Below are 21,969 nucleotides of genomic sequence, written 5' to 3' on the forward strand. Positions count from 1 at the left end.
TAATTTTCATAAACTTCTATGAGTAAATATATTCATAAATTAACATTCAACTAATGATAGCTAAAGCATTTTTGTGAAGATGGAGAATTAAAAAAACAGAAACTATTTAAAATCTTACCTTTCATACAAGGAAATAAAATTCTGTGATGCTGCAGCCTACAATATGAGCTCCAAGACAGTTTTCCCATGAATGTATTCAGAGTTCTGTTGTGAGAGCTGCTTTGATAGTATATCCACCTCTGACTTTTCCTAGGTGCTGTAGAACTCATATTACATATATTAATGACATCTATAAGCAGTTAGAAAAAGAATGTTAAAACTTTTCCCTGGTAAAGGTTATGACTGAAAGTATGGGCTACAGTTGACTGCTCTTTCATGCCACTTTTGAAAAGGAACGAGTGTAAACACTTGTTAGGTTGTGCAGTTTCTGGGATCAGACTGTCTTGGTTTATGTCCTGGCATCACTGCTTACCAGCTGTGTGATCTTGGGAAAGTCACCCAGCTTCTGAGCCTTAGTTCCTCATGTCTGAGATAGGGCTGATAAGGGTGTTGTCTCACTGTGGTTGTGTCAGGCGTGTCATGTAGTGCATAGAACAGTCAGCCAGCCTGTGACGTAAATGTTGCCATTATTCTTAATTTCATTAAAACAGTTTTACTAGGAAAGTGGTAGCATCTGTATTTCACATACATAGAAACAGGGCCCCAAAAATGTGAAATAGCTTCCATGTATGTTAATTTAGAATTTGTACTAAGCCTATTTGTTTTGAAAAACCCAACTGAAGATTGCCAGGCAAGAAGTCACTTATTGCACAAGTTGCCCCCTGCCTTACTCTCTAGCAGCTACTTGGCTAAAGGCCATTTAACTTTTAAGAAAAGTAGAGGGGAACATTGCTGTCTTGAGTTTGGATTTTGGCATGTAGATGAAAAATATTTTATGTTGTAGAAAATTGCTGTAGAAAAGTGGTGGAGAGTAAAAAATAAAAACTCTTAAAATGCAGAAGAAAAGAACAGAAAGAGGAAATAATGAGAAATGCAGTGGTAAATGTGAAAAGAAAGGAACAAAGATACAATCTTACAGATGATTAGTGATATTCCTGGTGGAGAAAATTGGACAGAGTAGAAGCAGTACATAAAAACATTCTAGAAGGAAATGATTGCATGCTATGGACTGAATGGAGACAAGACAAATCTCTGAGATTGCAGTTTCCTTTCATGTTATCTACTGTAGTTCAAATGTTTAATCTTTCAAGAAAATAATTCCTATACTTTCTCACCTGGGTCAGAACATAGGGAAAGTCAGAAAGTAGCCTGATTTATTTTATGAATCTAAGCGTACCTCTAATAACTTAAACCTGACAGAACACCCATGCAAAAGTATATACAAAAGTATTAAGGAGAATACTAATAAAACTGAATTCAGCAGCACGTTAAACAAATTAACTTCTACAACCAAGTAAAGTTTATCTTAGGAACGCAGGAGAGTCAGTTATGGGTAAATATTAGTAAAGTTATTAAGAAAATAATTTGATTCTGTTAGCAGATCAGTCAATACAACAGTCAATATTCAGTCTGATTTTTAAAAAATGAATAAACAGCCAAAAACTTCACCAGGGCCAATAATGTAGATCTGTGTAAATGGCAGCCCATTTAGGAAACAAGGTGGAGAATGAGGAAATGTTAAAAAAAAAAATGTGTAGGGAGATTCCCCCAGTGAGTAACATCTTACCTAACTATAGTATAATATCAAAACCAGGAAGGTCAATGAAATACTAAAAGAAACTAAGTAAGAGGGAAAAAACCATTGGAAAGGAAAAGACAGTTCCCAGGTAATATGATTTCTAATTAGACAGCCATGGCATCATTCACTCAGTGGACATGAGTTTAAACAAACTCCACGGATTCTCCACGGTGACCGTTGATCTTGAAGCATGTCTGGACGTGGCAAACAAGGCGGCAAGGCTCGCGCCAAGGCCAGGACTCGCTCTTCGCGGGCAGGACTCCAGTTCCCCGTGGGTCGAGTGCACCGCATTCTCCGCAAGGGTAACTACGCCGAGCGGGTCGGGGCCGGGGCCCCGGTGTACCTGGCGTCGGTGCTGGAGTACCTGATGGCCGAGATCCTGGAGCTGGCGGGCAACGCGGCCCGGGACAACAAGAAGACGCGCATTATCCCACGTCACCTGCAGCTGGCCATCCGCAACGACGAGGAGCTCAACAAGCTGCTGGGCAAAGTCACCATCGCTCAGGGTGGTGTCCTGCCCAACATCCAGGCGGTGCTGCTGCCCAAGAAGACTGAGAGCCACCATAAGGCGAAAGGCAAATAGAAGTCTGGATTACTTCGCAGCAGTTTAGGTCTCAATCAAACCAAAGGCTCTTTTCAGAGCCTAAAAAATAAAAAAAAATAAACAAACTCCACGAGATAGTGAAGGACAGGGAAGCCTGGCGTGCTGCAGTTCATGGGGTCACAAAGAGTCGGACCTGACTGAGCTACTGAATGACAAGAAGGAGAATCAGTAGAGTGTTTAAAGTAAATGAAAGTTAAGATCGCCATATATGAAGTACAAATATTAATGACTATAGCTGTTAATATCCAGTTAGAAATACAATGCAAAATAGCTCAGTTACAACTGTGATATTGATAAAAGTTATCCTAACAAACTTTATTAGGAAAAACACAGACCTAGAGGAAAGAACTTTAAGAAGTTATTAAGAGATATAAAGTACATACGTGTTATGTTCCTGAATTAGAAGATCATCCAGAGAACAAGCTGATGAGGTAGCTTTAAAAAAAAAAAAAAGAACCAGGAGCCCGTGTCCTATAAGATGTGTTGTAGCGCACTGCCAGACTGTGGTTCCTTCTCCACGATTTCAGAGTGAAAAATGAAAAGCAGAACGTTTTTTGTATGTTTGTAGAAAATTCATTTAGTGGAAAAATCTGACCTGAATTGACACAAGGCTATTTGTAGTCTTTTTTCATTGTGTTAATACTCTTCTGTTTGACTGCAGAAATAGTGGTGTCTTTAAAGACAGGGTGTTGCCTCAGCCCTTGTTTGGAGTAGGAAAAGAGTAATCCTTGCCATCTCTGAGGGATGCTTTCCTGAAAAATACCAAGGATGATACAACCTGCTGGTCAAGATCAAGATCTCAAAGAAGATAAGGGATCAGGGGGAAAGCAAAATAAGAAATGCATAAAAAGTAATAGACTATTTTTTAAAGCAGTTAGGTTTGCAGAACAGCCGAGTAGAAAGTGTAGAGGGTTTCCATATAACCTCTCTTCCTCCACACATGTATTTTCTCCTAACATCTTGCATTGTTGTGACATAATTTGTAACAATTGACGAACCAGTATCAGATGGATTATTAACTGAACTCTATAGTTTACATTAGTGTTCACTCTGTATTGTACGGTTCTGTGGGTTTTGGCAAATATGAAATCACATACGTCCACCATTATAACACTATAGAGAAGAGTTTCACTGCCCTAAAGTCCACTGTAGTCTTCCTAGTCATCCCTCCCCTTCTCTGGAAATTCCCCCAACTCCTGACAACTACTGATCTTTTGCTGTCTCCACAGTTTTGCCTTTTACAAAATGTCATATAGTTGGAATCATATAGTATGTACTCTCTTCAGATTGGTTTCTTTCACTTAGCAGTTTGCATTTCAGGATCCTCCATGTCTTTCTGTGACTTGATAGCTCACTTCTTATTATCATTGAATAATATTCCATTGGGTGGATTTACCACAGTTTACTTACAGAGAGACTCCTTGGTTGCTTCCAAGTTTGGGCAGTTATGAATGAAGCTGTTGTAAACATTTGTGTGCAGGTTTTTGAGTAGATGTTTTTAATTCATACGGGAAAATACCAAGTTATGCAGTTGCTGTCCTGTGTGGCAAGATTATGCTTAGCTTTGCAAGAAGTTGCCAAACTGTCTTCCAGCACGGCTATACCATTTTCCATTTCCACCAGCAATTAATAAGAATAAAATACGTACTAAATTTTTCTAGAAAGTTTGGTTATTACAGAGAAAATTGGATTTTAAATTAAATACATAGTATGATCTCAACCGTCTTTAACAAAAAAAGGCAAAAGAACTGGAAGGAAGTACACAAGAATGTTAAATAGTTTCTGTAGTTTGGGATTATGGTTCTGCTTATTCCTGTCACTTTTTAATTTTTTTTACTTAATGTTTATTAAACCATGAGCAAGTATTGCTTTTATAATTAGAATAGCGCAAAGAGATGATACCTTCTCCTTTCTTCCTTTGGCGGTAGGAACCTGCAAACAGTCGTCTACCTCCTCACCTTATTGCACTTGACTCCACGATACCTGGATTTTTTGATGACATTGGGTATCTGGATCTCTTGCCATGTCGTCCCTTTGATACGGTTTTTATTTTCTATATGAAGCCAGGCCAGAAAACAAACCAGGAGGTAAGATTTCTGGATTTGGGGGGTAATTTTTTATGCTGTAAATTGAAAAAAATTTTCATGGTGGAAGGTGAGTTATTCTTGATCTTTAAAGATTTCTTGTGAATCAGTTCAGAAACTGAGTTAACGAAAACTATGATGCCTAGAGCCTCAAGTCTTCTGACTCTCAATGAAAGATGTAGAGAAGAGCTAGAGCATGTCTTTCTTACCTTAAGGAATTCAGATTCCTAAGACACGGGAAACTAAAATAACAAAAGTTAACCATGAAAAGCTAAAGTTAGGCTTTACTGCCCAGCAACAACTGTTTACTGACCATCTTCCCTGTGGCTCCCTTAATATGCCCAAGTGTAGAAGTGATAACACCCTTTCCTCTTGAGGAACTCACTTTCCAGGTAATTTCACAAGGAAATAATTTTAGTCAAGGCATGCACAGTAGGAGAAGAACATCTGAAATAAAGTAAAGGATAAAAACAATAAGTAAAACACAGTTGGATACATGTAACAAAGAGACTAGGAGAAGGATGAAGACAACTATAAGATAGGTGAGAACAGAAAACCGAGAACAAATGTCAGGAGATCAAGTGTCTATCAGAGAGAAGTGGTTGAAACATGGATTGGACAGGTAGTTACCAACTGTGACTAAGAGAGGACCAAAGGAAGATGTGTAAAATATAGAATGTATTCACATGTATAGAGTGCTATGACTGTATTATCTTGGAGTTTCACTATAATCATTGTAAGACTATTAGTTAATTAGATTAAATACACTTACAGAAATGTACCAGAATTACAAAATGTTTATACTAGAAGCATATTTCAGATTATTGGCAGACTACTAGAAAAGGAGAAAATTCTTCTCATTTCATGTTAGTGATTCAGTAAATACTTACCAAGTGTCTGCTGTCAGGTGCTTGGGTTATAGTGGTAAACAAGATATACAAGGTTTCTGGACTTCTGGAACTACTGTGTAGAGGGAAAGACAGATGATTAAACACACAACCATTGATAAAGTGTGCTGATAGGAACATGTTATAGGAGCCATACCATGAAAACCTAACCTGGTTTGAAGAAGACTTCCTGGAATAAAAGACTTTTAAGCTAATGTATCAGGTATACATTGGAAGTAGGTTAAAAAGTAGAAGTGGGTTGTCACTAATCAAGAAACAGCATGTGCAAAGGCCCTGGAGATGAGAGAGAATTTCATTTTCATAAAATTCATTATTGGTTCCAATTTGTTTAGAGCTTGGGAGGCTACCAGTAGCCAGAGATGAGACTGGTAGACTCAAGTTTTTTGGAAGATCTTCAGTAGAAGTGGATTAAATGCAGAGGGTGGGGATCTGTTTTGAAGGAAGTCTAATGCATGGTTCATATGAGAGTAGTGGGGCCATTTTCCTCCTACGTATAGAAGAAGACACAAACCCTTGAGGTAATTCTTACACCAGTTGAGTTTCCTTAGCTTTTTAGGGACCAAGGGTGACTAGAAAACGATAAGATTTTCCCAGAGGCCTCCTTTAGAATGGCTGAGTCCTGCCTTCCCTAGCCCCATAGGGAGGATTTAGATGAATTTCCAGCTGCCAGTCAGTGGCCTGCAAGTTGAATTTAACTTATTTATTGTATCTTGGCTACATTTTAAAATTGTTTAAAAGTCTCACCTCTGAATAAAATAATTAATTGGGAGAAAACAAAAACTGGCTGTCAGATCAGTTTCCTGGCACTTAAAAGAATATGAAGGGATATGGGAAACTAAATAGGTACACTTCTGAAAAGAAGTGTTTAAGAGATGAGGCCTGGCAACGATGCCCACTAGATTGAGAAGTATCTGATGTAACCACATATTTTGACTTCATTAGGTTAGCATTGTATGAACTACATCAGTAATCTGTGGGCTGGCTACATTAAAAGTTACTTGGGAGACCTCTTGAAAGTAGTAATTCCAGGATCTTAGCTCTGCTAATCTGATACAGAAGTTCTGGAGTAGGCTAAGAAAATTTCATGTTTAAGAAATTCCCCAGGTGATTTTGATACACTACCTCTCTCCCCATTTCATTTTTAATTTGTAGAGGATTTCTCATTTTCCTTCTTCTAGCATTGGACTTTGAACAGCAGCAGTGTTGCTGTTTTGAGCCAAGTAATTCCTTGTTGAGGGAGCTGTTCTATAAAAATAGGACATGTAGCAGCATCTTTGGCCTCTGCTCACTAGATCCCAGCAGTGCCCCACCAGTTGTGATGTCAAAAATGTTTCCAAAAAAAAAAAAAATGTTTCCAGACATTGCCAGATGTCTGCTGGAGAGCAGAATCCACCTGATGAGAACCACTGTTTTAAAACAGGGGACTTTTCTTTCTGGGGCCCAGAAATTAAATTTGGTACCTGGTAAAGAGGAGAGAGCCTTCATTTTTATCTGGGATGGTTGTATTCTCTTCTTTGAACCCAGAGAAGAATGTTTTCCCACTCACTTATTAATTATAGCTAGTCATTATTGAATTTTTAACAAGTTATACTTTTTATAGCATTTGTCAAGACTTGTAAGTAAATAATCACATACCTATGTGAAGGCAGGGACCTAGTGTTTTTTGTTTACTTTTAGTAAGCATGTCTGGCTCAGTAATTATTTTGCTAGGGAGAGAGTTAAAGGATTTTCTTGCTTTATCTCACTTGATCTTCACAGGCATCATTATTACTCACTTTATAGATGAAGAAACTGAAATAGTGGGGTTTCAGAAACTGAAACTTGCCCAAAGCCCAGCCAGGATTTGAACCCGGATCTATATAACCCAGAAGCATGCATATTTAACTACAGTCATATGTATAGTTCTCAGTTTATTCTCAGCTTGGACTTGATTTATCAGACACTTTGAAGAGAATTTTTATGAAGATACTTTGATACGCTCTTTTGTTTCCTTCACTATAGTTGATGATTGGTATGTATTTCAGATTTTAAAGAACGTGGAGTCTTCCAGAAATGTTCAGCCACATTTCCTAGAATTTTTGCTCTCCCTTGGCTGGTCAGTAGATGTGGGCAAACACCCTGGGTGGACTGGGCATGTTTCCACCAGTTGGTCTATTAACAGTTGCGATGATGGTGAAGGACCTGAACAAGGTAAATCTCATATGGTCATTTGTTTTTTCTTGTTACTCTTGACTTTTCTCCTTTAATATGAATTTGTAGTCTTATGAAAGAAAAAAAAAAAAAAAACAAGCAGAGGTATGGAATGGAGAAGTCTTTTTCCTCTCATCCTCACAGGAGATCACTTAATAATTGTATCATCTTCCAAACATTTTCTGTTAATATGAGGAAAAATTATGTATGTATATATATAAACATGTATGTTATATATATACATTATGACAACTAATATTAAGTTAATGGCTTACTTATCATAAAGTTGGTAAGTTTTTTATAGTGGGAGTGAACAAATTCCATTTTCTATAACAGTATTATAATAAATTTAGATTATAGCAAACAGTAGTTTCCTAACAAGTATACTTTGTCTAATATAGTTTTTCTACTAGCAGGTATGTTTTTTAGACTTTGTGGCTATCATTTAAGGTTACGCTGTTAGGATATTATATAATAACCTTTGTAGTAAACAGCTGACTGAGAGATTCAGACACATCAATGCAAATCCTCCTGAGGAACTGTAATCAGGATAGCAAGTATAAGTTTAATCTTAAGGCCTTTGCCCTACCTGGCTGGAGCTTTCTGTTCCAAGGGCTCTTGAAATCACTGGAAAGTTAATAATACCTCTCCAAAGTGGGGAATGCCTGTGTATAGTGCTTTGAATTAGCAGAGTTCCTCTGTCAGTGAGATTATACTCTTAATTTCCCATTAAATACCATTGTGACTTGTGACATAGTTTTCTCCTGCTTTCAACCAAGGTTGAATCAAAGTATATGAGAATGTACTCTAATTTCAATTGCCACATAACCTTTAATACTTACCCTTGAGTGTATTTATCAACTAAATTCCCACAAGTAGAATTGATCAAAGATTTGCACATTTTTCAAGTTGATAAATGTATAAATGTATCACTTGGATGCTTAAGGTTGCAAGTAACAGAAAACCTGACCCAAACTGGGCTAGATTTTGAAGGTCATTTATCGCCTCATATAACTGAAAATCCCAGAGATTAGTGTACAGTTTTGTTGCCATTTGATCAGCACTCCTGCTCTATTTCTCTGCAGTTTTCTTTTAGCTCTGTTTTCCGTGTGTTGGTTTTGTCCCATCCTGGCTTTCCTCACACTGCAAAAAGGCCATTCCAGGCTAAAACCATTCACATACCACACTAGTCTAAAGAGGAGAGGTTAGCTGGGTCTCACCTTCTCCCAAAGCCAGAAATGCACAGTGTTTAGACCACCATGAGCCATTGCTGTGGCAAGAGAGGTGGAATGGCCCTGAGAGAGAGATGTGAACGAGGAGGCGGGTAGAATGAGTGTGTTGGGGCAGTAACCACAGTGTCTGCTATGGTAGACACAATGCCCGCCCAACATCTAAACCAGGAGCCAGCACCTACAGCCCATACCTGTTTTTGTAAGTAAAGTTTATTGGCACTCAGCCACACTTGTTCATGTATTATCTGACTGCTTTCACACTACAATGGCAGACTTAAGTAGTCATGGCAGAGACCATATGACACGCAAAGCTTCATTTACTATCTGATCCTTTGCAGAAAAAGTTTGCTAGACTCTGGTCTAAACTTTGTTTGCCACCTCCTCACCAAATTAGGTGTCTTCTGATCTGTTAGGTGAGGAGTTTTCTATTTTTAATTATGATTGAGTTTCAGCATCTCATATTTTTATTTCTTAGCCGAGAACTACTTGTTTATTTCCTCTTCCCAATTTCTTTTCAGGTTGTTGGTCTTTTACGTATTACTTGTAGGGCATTGTGTTCATTTTAATGGAGAACTATACCAGCTCTCGAGTGTTATTTTGGTTAATTCTATCTTGCTGACTTAGAGCAGATACTATGATTAAAGCTGCCTGTACATTTTCGTATTATATCACTGATCACTGGAGAAAATGACACAAAAGCAAAGCTGAAGAGCAGCAGAGAGACCAGGGACAGCAATGCCTGCGAGCAAGTGTACACACATGCAGACATCTGCCCCACCTCCCTTCAGAGGAACTGGGTGGTCTCTCTTTTAATTACTGTTACCTCTTCCAAAAAGACTATTCCCTGAATCCGCCTGATTCACATGAACTAAGGTCCTGCTAATCAGAAGTGATCTGATTTAGTTTCAGCAACTGTGAAATTAAGATTTTATGGTTTAAAGTTAGTGTTAAGCCATTTAATGAACATTTATAGTTTATTCTTCCTACACATTATTTATGTTGGAAATGTACCTTCTATTTATTATCACTTCTTATTAACTGCTACAGTTAAATTTCAGGTAGCAGGGTGATACTGGTTTTCCCCGCTTTTCAGAGCACTGATGTAGCGTTTCTCATTCATAGATGAAGTGATTTCCTCTGAAGACGTTGGGGCTAGCATTTTCAACGGACAGAAGAAGGTGCTGTATTATGCCGATGCCCTTACGGAAATAGCTTTTGTGGTTCCTTCTCCTGTGGAGTCCTTAAGTAAGAGAATTTTTTTTATGGTGCTGGGTTTTTTTGTATGGAACAATTTTGTATTCACTGGTTTGTGCAGTATTACTGCACTGGGAGAGATTCTGAAGTCATCTAAGACATTCTTAAGCTTTGAAGACATGATAGCTTTTAGATTATGCAGAGGTATGCGGTGTTAGTTCCTCTTAACTAAAGGAAGGTAGTGAAATACTAGAAGAGTGACCCTCTAATAATAATTTTTAAATAGCAAAGGAGATCCACTTTGACCCATTTTTTTAACTTTCTTTAATGTGATTAATTGGACTTCCCAGGTGGCTCAGTGGTAAGGAATTCACCTCCCAATGCAGGAGACGCAGTTTTGATCCTTGGGCCGGGAAGATCCCCTGGAGAAGGAAATGGCTACCCACTCCAGAATCCTTGCCTGGAAAATCCCATGGACAGAGGAGCCTGGCGGGCTAATGGGGTCTCAAAAGAGTTGGACATGACTTAGCGACTAAACAACAACAACAAATCTGATTAGTTTAACTGATACATAGAAGCCCTGTTTTTCAGTTTATTCATTTCTCTCTCTAATGAGTGAACCCCCACCTGCTTCCCTCTTTCCATGTGAGGGCCTTTGTATGGAACCCCAGAGAATCCTGCAGTTGGAGGCTCTCATGGTGGTAACTGCCTGGTCTTCTAACACAGAGGTGGAGAAATTCCAACCTGGAAAAGGTGGCCATCAAGCATGTTCTTCTCAAGGATCAGGAGTGATCATTACTTCTCAGTCTGAATTCTTAGTCTTATTTTGCCTTGAACCTTTGCTTCTTGCAAATTAAGTACATTACTTTGTGCCTGACCAGACAGGAGATGGAAAACTTCACCTTTTCCATGAGACCATCTATCGGATGGGATGCTGCACATCATGCTTTCACATTTCGCATTGCTAGGCTAATGACTTTTCCTGTACCCTGCTTTGGCCGCCTCTTAACCTTTGTACTTGGACCCTTGATTTTGCACTTGAGGTTCCGCCCTTTCTCTTCTCTGGGGCCAGTTGTGTCCCTGGTAGGAGGGCCCTTCCATGGTCTAGGTCAATGTCTGAGCAGCTGTTTGCCTTCATGTCAAGGCTGTGATCTCCTGCCTTAATTCCAAAAGCCAGGCCCCAACCATCCTCTGTGTACTGAGTCCATCCCTGATGTCTCTGGCCCAGCTTATTTGCACCAATTCAGTAGAGCTGGAGCCAGCAAATTATGGCACACAGGCCAAATTCAAAACACTAAGAATGTTTTTTGCATTTTTAAAGGGTTGTAAATAAAATAAAGAAGAATATGCAGTAAAGACCTATATAGCCAGCAAGCAAAGCCTGAAATATTTATTACTTGATCCTTTACAGAAAAGGTTTGCCAACCCTTGCTGTATAAGCAATGCTTTGCTTAAGTAATTTAAGTTGTACTGTTAACATAGCTAGTTTAATAAACACGTTTGCTCTAACGAAGTAGTAGATATTTTATTTATATATATTTTTCTTTACCCTATAGCTGATTCATTGGAAAGTAACATCTCAGACCAAGATAGTGATTCAAATATGGATCTTATGCCAGGAATTCTGAAACAGCCATCCCTCACACTTGAGCTTTTCCCTAATCACACAGACAATCTTAATTCCTCACAGAGGGTAAGTCACTTTGTTGATTAATCTCCAGAAATTTGTAGTGAAATGGAGGTAATTAGGTAATTACAGAATCACACCTGAAAAGCTTTTAACTTTAACCCAAAAAATAATTATATCTGTACTAATTCATTAGGATCTTAATTTTTTTAAATCAAATTTTCATGATTTTCTTCTTTTCAGCTTGCAACAGATGATTCACTCTAATTCCATCCTTGTTGCTTTTCTCTATTTAGTCATTTCGGTTCCATGCTTGGTTCTTTCACCCATTCCTTCTCAAGTATAGGTTATTATTTGGTCCCTGAAATATCCACCAGAGGTACAATAGTATGTATTTTATAGCATTAATCATGCAAAATTCAACTTCAGTCTGACAACACACATGATAGCATTTTGAAGAATAATCCAGTGTATGAATAACTGCACTGAGTGAGGTGGCACAGCGGCTACTGCAAGAAGAGCATGTTGGTTTCACACTTTTTTCTGACCTTATCAGTGGATGTTACGTCATTGTCTTTGTTCTCCCCTCGTGTTATCTCCTAATCCTTACTGGAAAATGATCAAGTCGTAATTAGCAAGAGTATAGGATCAGTTTACAGATGTAAGACACTTGATATAGAATAAATAATAAAGACGAAAGAAGTGTTGTGCAAACTTGTCTGAAACCCTTCTTCCATTGTAAAGAATTTTAATTTGGACCTCTCTACACTTAAAATTATTTTTAATATGAGTATTTGCTTAAAAGAATATGGGAGGGGTTTCACCTTTACAATTGATTTAGGAAAAAAAGTTAGCTTGTATAAAACTCTCTGAAGTAGACTGATTTTGAAAATCACAAGTTGTTCCATTTAAAAAAGATTTCACAGAATACAGTTTGGAGAAGAGCAAGATCGGCAAAGCACCATGTTTTTATTTACCACATGCTTTGCAGACTACTCACAAACTAAGGGAAAAAAAATTTGTATTATTATCTCAGTAGACAGAGGAAAAGCAGTTGACAAGAATTCGACACTGAAAAGATCCCCAGGCGGAGCAATGATGTTACTCTGATGGAAAAAGCATACTGCCTTCTATTCACAGAGATAGACTCGATCCTCTTAAGTCCTCATTAAGACATAGTATGCAAATTTTGTTTTTATTAATGTCAATTATAATTGTTCAGTATTGCTTATCTTTTTTTTATTTGACTATTTTAGACTTTCATTGCCTTGTTCTAGTTTGAGACTTGATAAACAGAGAAACCAAAGAAGGGCTTTTTTTGCAAATGTATTTTGTACTGTTTTCCAGAAGTGACTTCACATGACCTGATCCTTATGTCACTGGGTAGCTTGATGAATGTATGATTGTAGTTTTATTAAGCCAGTTTTTTGTTTCACCCTCTTCCGCTTTTCTCTGCCTCATACAGCTCAGTCCCAGTTCCAGAATGAAGAAGCTGCCTCAGGGTCGCCCTGTGCCTCCCCTCGGACCCGAGACAAGAGTTTCTGTAGTCTGGGTGGAACGCTATGATGATATAGGTATTGTGCAAGGACTTTGTCCATAAACAAGATTTTGGTAGGATGACAGTGACTTGCTGAATGTCTAAAAGGAGTGGCAGCATAGGCCCTATATGGTGGCCAAGAGCTGGGACTGGAGTTCAGGAAGCCTGGGTTTCATTACACCTTAGGTGACTAATCTGTTAAATGAGTGACCCAGCACTTATTTCATAGTCATGAAGATTTGATGGATACAGAGCCTTCAGGTCTTCTTGGTATGGCAGATACTGGTTTCTGGCCACTTGGTCCCACTTCATGTGGCTCCCAGTCACCCCAGGACCTCTGGGAAGGGGAAGGGAGTTCACCTTCCTCACCCTCTTTCCACAGTCTTGTTTCCACAGTAAAGATTAATTGGTCCTTAGGGATTCCGCTATGAATATGTTTCTCATGATTTTTATGTAAGCTGCATAAGAACATTAGAAATGTGTATTTACCCTAGAATCTCGTTCAGCTCAGAGTTCATAGGAAAGTGTAATGGTTGCTTTCTAACACTTCTAAAGCTCTTTCTAAGCCCTCCAGGACTATAGATTACATTCTTTAAAAACTCTGCTTTAGATGAACTTTTCTAAAATATGCCTTGAGGGATTTTTTTTTTTTTTTTGATTTGTGAGGAATATTTAGGACTACATGTTTTAGGAGAGCAAAGTCCATATATTTGTTGTCTGCTACGTAAAGAGTTTAGGAAATTGAGTTTTCTTGAAGGGAGATATTGAATGTAATGCCATGATTTTCTTCCAGAAAACTTTCCCCTCTCAGACCTGATGACAGAAATCAGTACTGGTGTGGAAACTACTGCAAACAGTAGCACTTCTCTGAGGTACTCCCTTACGTGGCTTGAAGTTTATCAATATTGACTTTAAGCATAGAGAAAGCTATTTTTTATAATATGGTGGTTCTAGTTTAATTAAGAAATAATGACTTTAATGAAACAAAAGGGATGAAGACAGTAAGAAGTAAATATAATTATGGAGAAAGAATAAAAAAAGTTTGTAGATAAATGCACAAGGTGATCAAATTAGCAAGAATTTTTAAATGGCATAATTAATTGCTGTTGTACCTTTATCTGAGGCAAAAAGAAAGATGGAAAAGTGGAGACAATTAAGTATTAATGAAGAGTGATAATAGAGTAGCAATATTAGATGGAAATAATGGAGTTTAACTGGTCAAAACATTTGGATAGATAGCAGTTAAAGTATCCTCATCCCATGAGCTATTTAATGGAAAATATTTCTAAGTAAAACAGGATACTAACTTTATTATAATATTAAGATTTTTATTTTAGCTGCTCATGCACAAAAATGGATTAAAAACAGAATAGTAAAAATGTGTCTGTGTAGGCTTTATCATCTCAAAGCTTTTTGCTTGTCTTGTCTTTTGTTTAAACAAATACTTTATATCAAGCTTAACTTGATATTTTAGCTTTGATAAATAAATAATAAACAAATAATATTTAAACAAATAATTTAAATATTAATTTTAAATTATTTTAATATATATTTATATATTTAATATATAAAATTTATATATAATATATATTTTATATTAAATATATAATATATAATATAACAAATATATATTCTATATTTATATATATAATATATAGTTTATATAAATATATCTTTAAAATTATTAAATATGTTAAATATATATTAAATATAAATATTTAATATTTACATAAATTATTTTAGCTTTGATAAATAATAAATAAATAAATTCCTTCTATTTTCCCTGTTCTGATTTATATTGCATATAAAATGAATTTAATCTAACATTAGAAAGGTGGTTTATTTTAACATTCAGTTCAGTTCAGTCTCAGTTGTGTCCGACTCTGCGACCCCATGAATCGCAGCATGCCAGGCCTCCCTGTCCATCACTGTCTCCCAGAGTTCACTCAGATTCACGTCCATCGAGTCAGTGATGCCATCCAGCCATCTCATCCTGTCATCCCCTTTTCCTCCTGCCCCCAATCCCTCCCAGCATCAGAGTCTTTTCCAGTGAGTCAACTCTTCGCATGAGGTAGCCAAAGTACTGGAGTTTCAGCTTTAACATCATTCCTTCCAAAGAACACCAAGGGCTAATCTTCTTTGAATGGACTGGTTGGATCTCCTTGCAGTCCAAGGGACTCTCAAGAGTCTTCTCCAACACCACAGTTCAAAAGCATCAATTCTTCGGAGGTCATCTTTCTTCACAGTCCAACTCACATCCATACATGACCACTGAAAAAACCATAGCCTTAAATTTCCAGAATATGACAAATGATTCTTAAAATTTCTGTTTTTTATGCCAAAGTATGTTAATGCAAACTGCAGATTTTCTAACATTCTGAATACATCAGTATGCACCTCTGAAAATTAATACTTTTCAAATGTATAAAAATAACGTTATCAGTAGTAAAGTTAGTCATAATTTCTTAATTTCATTTGGTAGCCAGTTCATATTCAAATTTCTCCATTTCCCCTAAAATAGTCTTTGCAGCTGGTTTGTTTAAACCAGCACGCATTTCAGCCTTGTGTCGGGTACTCATTCCTTCAGTCTCTTTTAATACAGAACAGTCCTGTTTTTCTAACTCCTTTTTAACCTTCTTTTTTGACACTGACTTGCTAAAGAGACCAAAATAGATTTCATGAGGTAAACTTTACTTGAACTAGTTTAGAAGAGCACTTTTAAGTGTCTTGTGCTGTTTTTTTTGTTGTTGTTGTTTTAAACTTTTTAGGTCAAATGTGCTATAATATGTTTGAACTGTAAATTTTGTATTTTACTAGTAGTTTAGCAAAGTTTAGAGTTTGTCTTGGGGACAGAATTAGTATAGGATTTATTTTTATTAGATGTCTTGAAAAATTGACTCCCTGTTGCTTTGGCCAAAATCACTTTAGAAAGAAGGCTCATTGTGTTGCAAAACAAAAACAAACCAAAACCCTGACAAATAGCATCAAAGAGTTACATGGGTATGTCCAGATGCATTGGCATATCCCCAACACATGTGTCATTCAGTCTCCTATGGGTGTGGTTGCTTGCCTTGGCACCTGTTGCCTGTTCAGGGGCTTTGAGGGCTTGGGCTGTGTCAAGATTCAGCCGTTTTTCATCTCTGCTGAGGAGGACACCTGCAACTGCCGCAGACTAAGGTGCTCCCAACCTCCTTCCCCAGCCCCTAAAAAAGTTACATCAGGGATTCCCTTAGTGGGCCTATACTACATTCTCACTTGCTCTGAGGTGCTAGTCTTGAACATGGTAGAATTCCCTGCCCTCTGGCCAGCTCTATTTTTGTTCCCTGCAAGGAGGAGGAACTAAGTGAAAGTCCCGCAGCTGGCTGCTAGATTGGTTATTCCCCACGATGTATTTTTCTGGCCTTTCCTTCCACCCTGTGTCCCCAGTGGTTTTCTAAGCACAATTTTAGGCCCTTTTTTTGGTCAGCTTCAAAAATCTAACCCGAGTGATGGACATGTAGGGCCAGATGTTGGTGGGGGGGCTTCCACATGGCCTCCCAGGAAGAAGAGTTCTGAGCAGACTGATCACTTGGCTCATCTAAACACTGCCTGGCAGTATTTCCCTTGGTATTCTTGTATCACACATGGGGGACTAGGATTACAGCTCTTGAATATCTGGAGTAAAAGGAGTGTTCTTTTCTTTTCTTAAGATCTACTGCTCTTGAAAAAGAAGTTCCTGTCATCTTCATCCACCCTTTAAACACTGGATTATTCCGGATAAAAATTCAAGGAGCCACTGGAAAATTTAACATGGTCATCCCTCTCGTGGACGGGATGATTGTCAGTAGGCGAGCGCTCGGTAAGCCTCATATGTAGCTGAAGGATTGAAGTTTCTTTCTTTCTTTTCTTTTTATTTAACATTTTTATGAACCAGAAAGAAGTAGAAATAAGGAAATGTTAATATTACTTAATAGGTCCCACATGTAGAAAATCCTCTGGCTCTTATTTGTAAGAGGAAGCATGTTTTGTTCTGTTTTGAAGTTGTGCTTCAATCTAGTAAGTACGAGAAGAACTGTAATTCACAAACTTCCAATATTGGAAAATGAATATAGTTTGTTTGTAATCCAGGGCAGGAAATGGGTTGTCAGGCTAGAGTTTGATTCTGTTTTTCTTCCTCATTGTGTTTCTTTTGACAGTTTTATCTTACTTTCTTCTGACAGTTTTTATCTGTCTCTGTGAGGAGTTTTGTAAATGGAATAAGATAGTTTGAGTTTGCCAAAAATAGTTCACTTGAATCCTTACAGTTCACCTAGCTACCTGTTTATTCACATTGATTTGAATGAAAACCTTCTGTCTTCAAGGTTTTCTGGTGAGGCAGACTGTAATTAATATTTGTAGAAGAAAGAGACTGGAGAGTGACTCCTACAGCCCACCACACGTCCGCCGGAAACAGAAGATCACTGACATTGTCAACAAGTACCGGAACAAACAGTTGGAGCCAGAGTTTTACACTTCACTTTTTCAGGAGGTTGGACTCAAAAACTGCAGTTCTTAGACCACTGTCTGTCTAGGACTATTGAACTCTAGTTTGGGGCTATAATATCAAAGCAAAGCAATTTGATAGGCGATCACTGTAAAAATAAATCACTCCCCAAGAGCTTACTGTTTAATCACCAGAATAGAAGAGACACATTATAAACCCATTTGAGAGAAGACTTTTTGGCTTTCTAGTGAAATGGGCTCCCAGACACAATCATATTCCTGCTGGTAATGATGATACACATTTTAGCCATAAACTTTTCTTTCAGAAGTGACAATTTTACTTACAAGCCTTTTGAGGAGAAAGGCTTTTATGCATCACAGTTAAACATGTGCATTGGTAGTTTCAAATTTGCAAATTAGAAGTTGAAGATAGTTTTATACCTCACTTTTTAGGAGGTTGTGTTCAAAATTAAAATCTGTCTCAGAATCATCCAGGACATTTAAAGACTCATGTTGCTAGCATGGAGGAGAAGGAAGGAAATCTCAACTTTCTGCTCACTCGTAGGTCCATTTGTCATCCATCTGTCATCCAACAATCGTACTGACAGAAAGGAACAGAAGTGTTTTTGCTCAGTCTGATATTAAAATATTTCATAGTTTCTCTCCAGATTTCAAAAAGTTATTCTCATCACTGCAAAGGTCTGTCTGAAGGCCTCAGTTTCTGGGCAGCCCAGGAACAGATCTGAAATGGAGGCATGGCCTGGTCCTTTAACGGGGATACAGATGGAGTTTGTGGAGTTAAAAGTCAGAAGTGACACCTCCCCCCTCTTCATTATTGTCTAGCTCAGAGACAAAATGACAGGTTAACCGTTTGTAATTCCTTGGTAATTTCTTGGTTAAATATTAAGAAATATAAATTCATAGCACAGGTTTAAACATTGTTTGGTTTCATCCCTTGTCTCTTATTTCAGGACCAAGCAGGAAACTGCAGTAGTTTATGAAGGATTCTAATTTGGGGTTCAGGAAATAGCCTCTCAACGCTCCTAATTCAGATCTCTCTCAGAGAGCTACTGGATTTCTTCATAATTGACAAACATTAGTGACCGCCCCCTGGGGTGGCTGCTTTTAGAAACAGCTGTTGTCATATTTTCTGGACTTTGCCAGCTGAAGGCATGACAAATCCCTGCCCAGGTTTTTTAAATACTTCTGTTACCTCGCTGCTACTTTTCTGCCAGGGATAAATGTTTTGAGGTGGCCAGACCCAGAACATCCTTACAAGGATTCCTGTTACAGTGCTAGAGTGTACACTGCTCATTCTCCTATTCTTATGTTTATTAAGAAGAACATAAGAATATTTATGTTATTTTCTTTTTTATTAAGGTTATTTTGTGCTAAGAAGATAAGTGACATTTAAAAGTCCAAAGAGGAATGATCACAGTTGTGTAAGGGGTGATTTCCTACTTGAACTCTGATGTCAGTAGATTCTGTAGGTCAGGACTATAGTGGGCTGTTTGGTTCAATGTTTTGGTAGTTTACTTAGAGGACAGGGGATAGTATAGGACCTAACTCCCAGTGCAGATATTTCTATTCCAGAAGTATATATTGATATCTAGGAGCAAGAAATGTGGGCATAGCAGCTCTCCAAGTTTGCCTCACCTTTTTTCTTCATGTTTGTTTTAAGCTCAGGTAAAGGTAACCTCCTCCTTCTATGACTCCAGTTTCCATTCAGGGTATAACATTTGATTTTCTTTTTAATCTGGGCAATAAATTGATGTTCCCAGATGGTAGCAATGGGGGAGGGGGATGTATGATTAGTAAGTTCTACTCTTAAATTAGTAGCCCAGCTACTAAGCTATAGAGTGAGATTTAACAACTTTCATGGAAATTCCAGATTGACATTTCTTGGGGAAAAAATGGGCCCTTCTTTCTAATAGGTGTGGGCAAAGAAGGCTATAAATTAATGTGCAACTTGTAACATTCCAGAAGCTAAAAATAGCTGATGTAGGTATGCATCCACAGTGTGACCCTTGAGATGACACTTTGACCTTTGGCATAGTGCTCCTGTCAGGAAAACGTACTGTGGTTGTTCGTGTTAGTGGCGGGCTTCATGATGCTTCAGTTTGCTCTAATTTCTCACAGCTCTTTGTAATTCTAATGGCTTTGATAAGTCAGTGAACAACTGTGTTGAGTACAGTTATGATCTGGAAGACTCTGTGGTCTTCCAGGGAAGACAGGATGGATTCAGGGCTGTGCTGCTCCCAGAGGCATGAAACCCCAGTATATACAGCACAGAATACAGGGTATGCACACCTCGTCAGGTGCTGGCTCCTTCTGCTCAAAATCACATCTACCTAAAAAGGGAGTGTGGTGAGGACCCTTAGACCTTTCACTAGTGTGGGTGTGAGTTTCATGGTCACTGAGATCTCTCAACTGCCTTTGTAAAAATCACTTTGAGTAGAATAATGCCAGAGGGGCATATTTAGTCCCAAGAATAACCTTTAATAGTCCACTTGATGTTTGCTAACAGAGGTTCAGAACCTTTGGGGGGTCTTTGGCTTGAACAGTTCGGTTGCTGCTGTAACAGGTGAATGAGGGCATGGATGAATGTTGCATTTGGTGACAGGGAATGTATTACCCAAGGGACAGAGGCAGGTAGCCCCTCGTAGTCCCTTCTCACATTTGAGGGGAAGGGGCTTTCTCCCTGTCTGCCTGAGAGCACCAAGGACAGTGAGGAGTGCTTTTGCGTTTTCCTGTTCAGCCAGCTCTCTTTTTGTCCAGTGCTTCCTCCTAAGACCCCCTCCTATCCATTGGCCCTTTGACTGGAATCGTTACCTGGTGGGTTGACCCCCACTCCCTTCCTGACAATATATACACAACACGCATGCACGCTATCCTCCATTTCCAAGTCCTCAGCTCCCCTGAGGCAGCCCTTTGGACTCATTTATAAAACAAAATAGGTCTTTGGGCCAGTTACGTCAGTTCCCTACAGTTGCACATGTGAGGCCTTCATGAGTGGTTACTTCCTGTATACACTGAGGAAACATTTGTCGAGTTCTGCAGAGTGATTTTTAGAGAAGCAGAGTCTTCAAGAGTACTTAACTTGCATTGGAAGGTAGAACTTTACCCAAAGAAAGTGGAAGCCAGCCTTGCTCAAAGACATGTTTCGCACTGGACAGTAAAAAAAGTGTATCAGAGGTAATTTGACACTCCTGCTGGTTGTTCTTCATTCAGCATTTTAAAACCTGTTCTGGTTATATTTTTCCAAAAAAGAATTGGTTTATATGTTTACATAAAGCGGTAAGTTGTGTTAGATGGTCTGTTTTAGGGATTTCCATGACAACCTCTTGTCCCGAGATGGAGAGATTGGAGGTAATTCACCCATTTAACGTGGAATCAAACCGTGGGTTCTCAGCAGCAGAAGAAGCCATGTACTGTATAGTGTTTTTCTCAGAATATCAACTCATGTTTTTTCAGATGCTTTTCTTTTTTTAACGGTGAGGGAAAGGTATAATTTGGGATTCCACAGTGCCTTGCATACAGTAGGCGCCCAATAAATATTTGTTGAAGCAAACCAAGTTTCCCAAGTCCTTGTCTCTTGCAGTGACCAAGAACATCTTTCTCCTCTGAAGGGCTTGGCAGTTGTGGCTAAAAAAATAAACAGTATCATTATTTGCTTGAAATCATATACACAATTTGTATGAATTTTGGTATGTTGCCAAGACATGATCTTTTTCTTATTGTATTTTCTGTAAATATTTCTGGCACTGAACTGTAAAGTAAAGGCAAAATGTAAATACGAAGGTGTCCCGTGTACCCTCGCCTCCTGTGTTTCCTCTTCGTCGGTTAGGGAAGAAGGCCCAGAGGCTTGTTTGTATTTATGCAGACCCTTTGTCCAGAAGAAACCATGGAATATTGAATGTAATACATTTAGTCAATTAAATTTTAAGGAGATTCTTATCTAACAATGTCACGTGTGCTTTTGGTTTGACTCTTGCATAGATGTTCTTCAGAATTTACATCAGGCTTTTACCCTGGTTTTGTAGATTATCATGAAATTCTCAAAATCTGAAAATTTTTATTTACTTTCGTTTTTTTAATTGGAGGATAATTGCTTTACAGGGTTGTGTTTCTGCTGTACAACCATGCAAATCAGCTGTATATATACATATATATCCCCTCCCACTTAAGCCTCCCTCCCTACTTCCCCCCAGCGCACCCTCTAGGTCATCGCAAAGCACCGAACTGAGCTCCCTGTGGTGTACAGCGGCTTCCACTCACCATTTATTCAACACATGGTGGTGTATACAAAGTCAGTGCTACTCTCTCAGTTCACTCCCCTCTTCTCCTTCCCCTGCTGAATCCACAAGTCTGTTCTTCACATCTGCGTCTCTGTT

The 21,969-nt window shown here is 38.3% G+C and overlaps 2 protein-coding genes across 5 annotated transcripts in view; both read left to right on the forward strand.

Annotated features, from left to right (window-relative positions):
- The window catches only part of RALGAPB (Ral GTPase activating protein non-catalytic subunit beta), a 93,413-nt gene extending 71,873 nt beyond the window's left edge, over positions 1-21,540 (forward strand). For all 4 annotated transcript variants that reach the window (XM_070801659.1, XM_070801658.1, XM_070801661.1 and 1 more), the window contains 8 exons: positions 4,271-4,429; positions 7,359-7,524; positions 9,879-10,001; positions 11,507-11,643; positions 13,043-13,151; positions 13,908-13,986; positions 16,804-16,952; positions 17,455-21,540. In XM_070801659.1, coding sequence (XP_070657760.1) covers positions 4,271-4,429; positions 7,359-7,524; positions 9,879-10,001; positions 11,507-11,643; positions 13,043-13,151; positions 13,908-13,986; positions 16,804-16,952; positions 17,455-17,648 — 1,116 coding nt within the window. In that variant the 3' untranslated portion in view covers positions 17,649-21,540. The remainder of the gene's footprint in view (positions 1-4,270; positions 4,430-7,358; positions 7,525-9,878; positions 10,002-11,506; positions 11,644-13,042; positions 13,152-13,907; positions 13,987-16,803; positions 16,953-17,454) is intronic.
- Positions 6-4,264, forward strand: LOC109567444 (histone H2A type 1-like). Its single transcript, XM_019972414.2, has one exon. It carries the CDS (start codon positions 1,929-1,931, stop codon positions 2,319-2,321), a length of 393 nt encoding a protein of 130 aa, XP_019827973.2. The 5' UTR covers positions 6-1,928; the 3' UTR covers positions 2,322-4,264.
- Positions 21,541-21,969: the final 429 nt, after the last annotated feature.

Source organism: Bos indicus, chromosome 13 (assembly GCF_029378745.1).
Source record: "Bos indicus isolate NIAB-ARS_2022 breed Sahiwal x Tharparkar chromosome 13, NIAB-ARS_B.indTharparkar_mat_pri_1.0, whole genome shotgun sequence".
Classification (NCBI taxonomy): Eukaryota; Metazoa; Chordata; class Mammalia; order Artiodactyla; family Bovidae; genus Bos; species Bos indicus.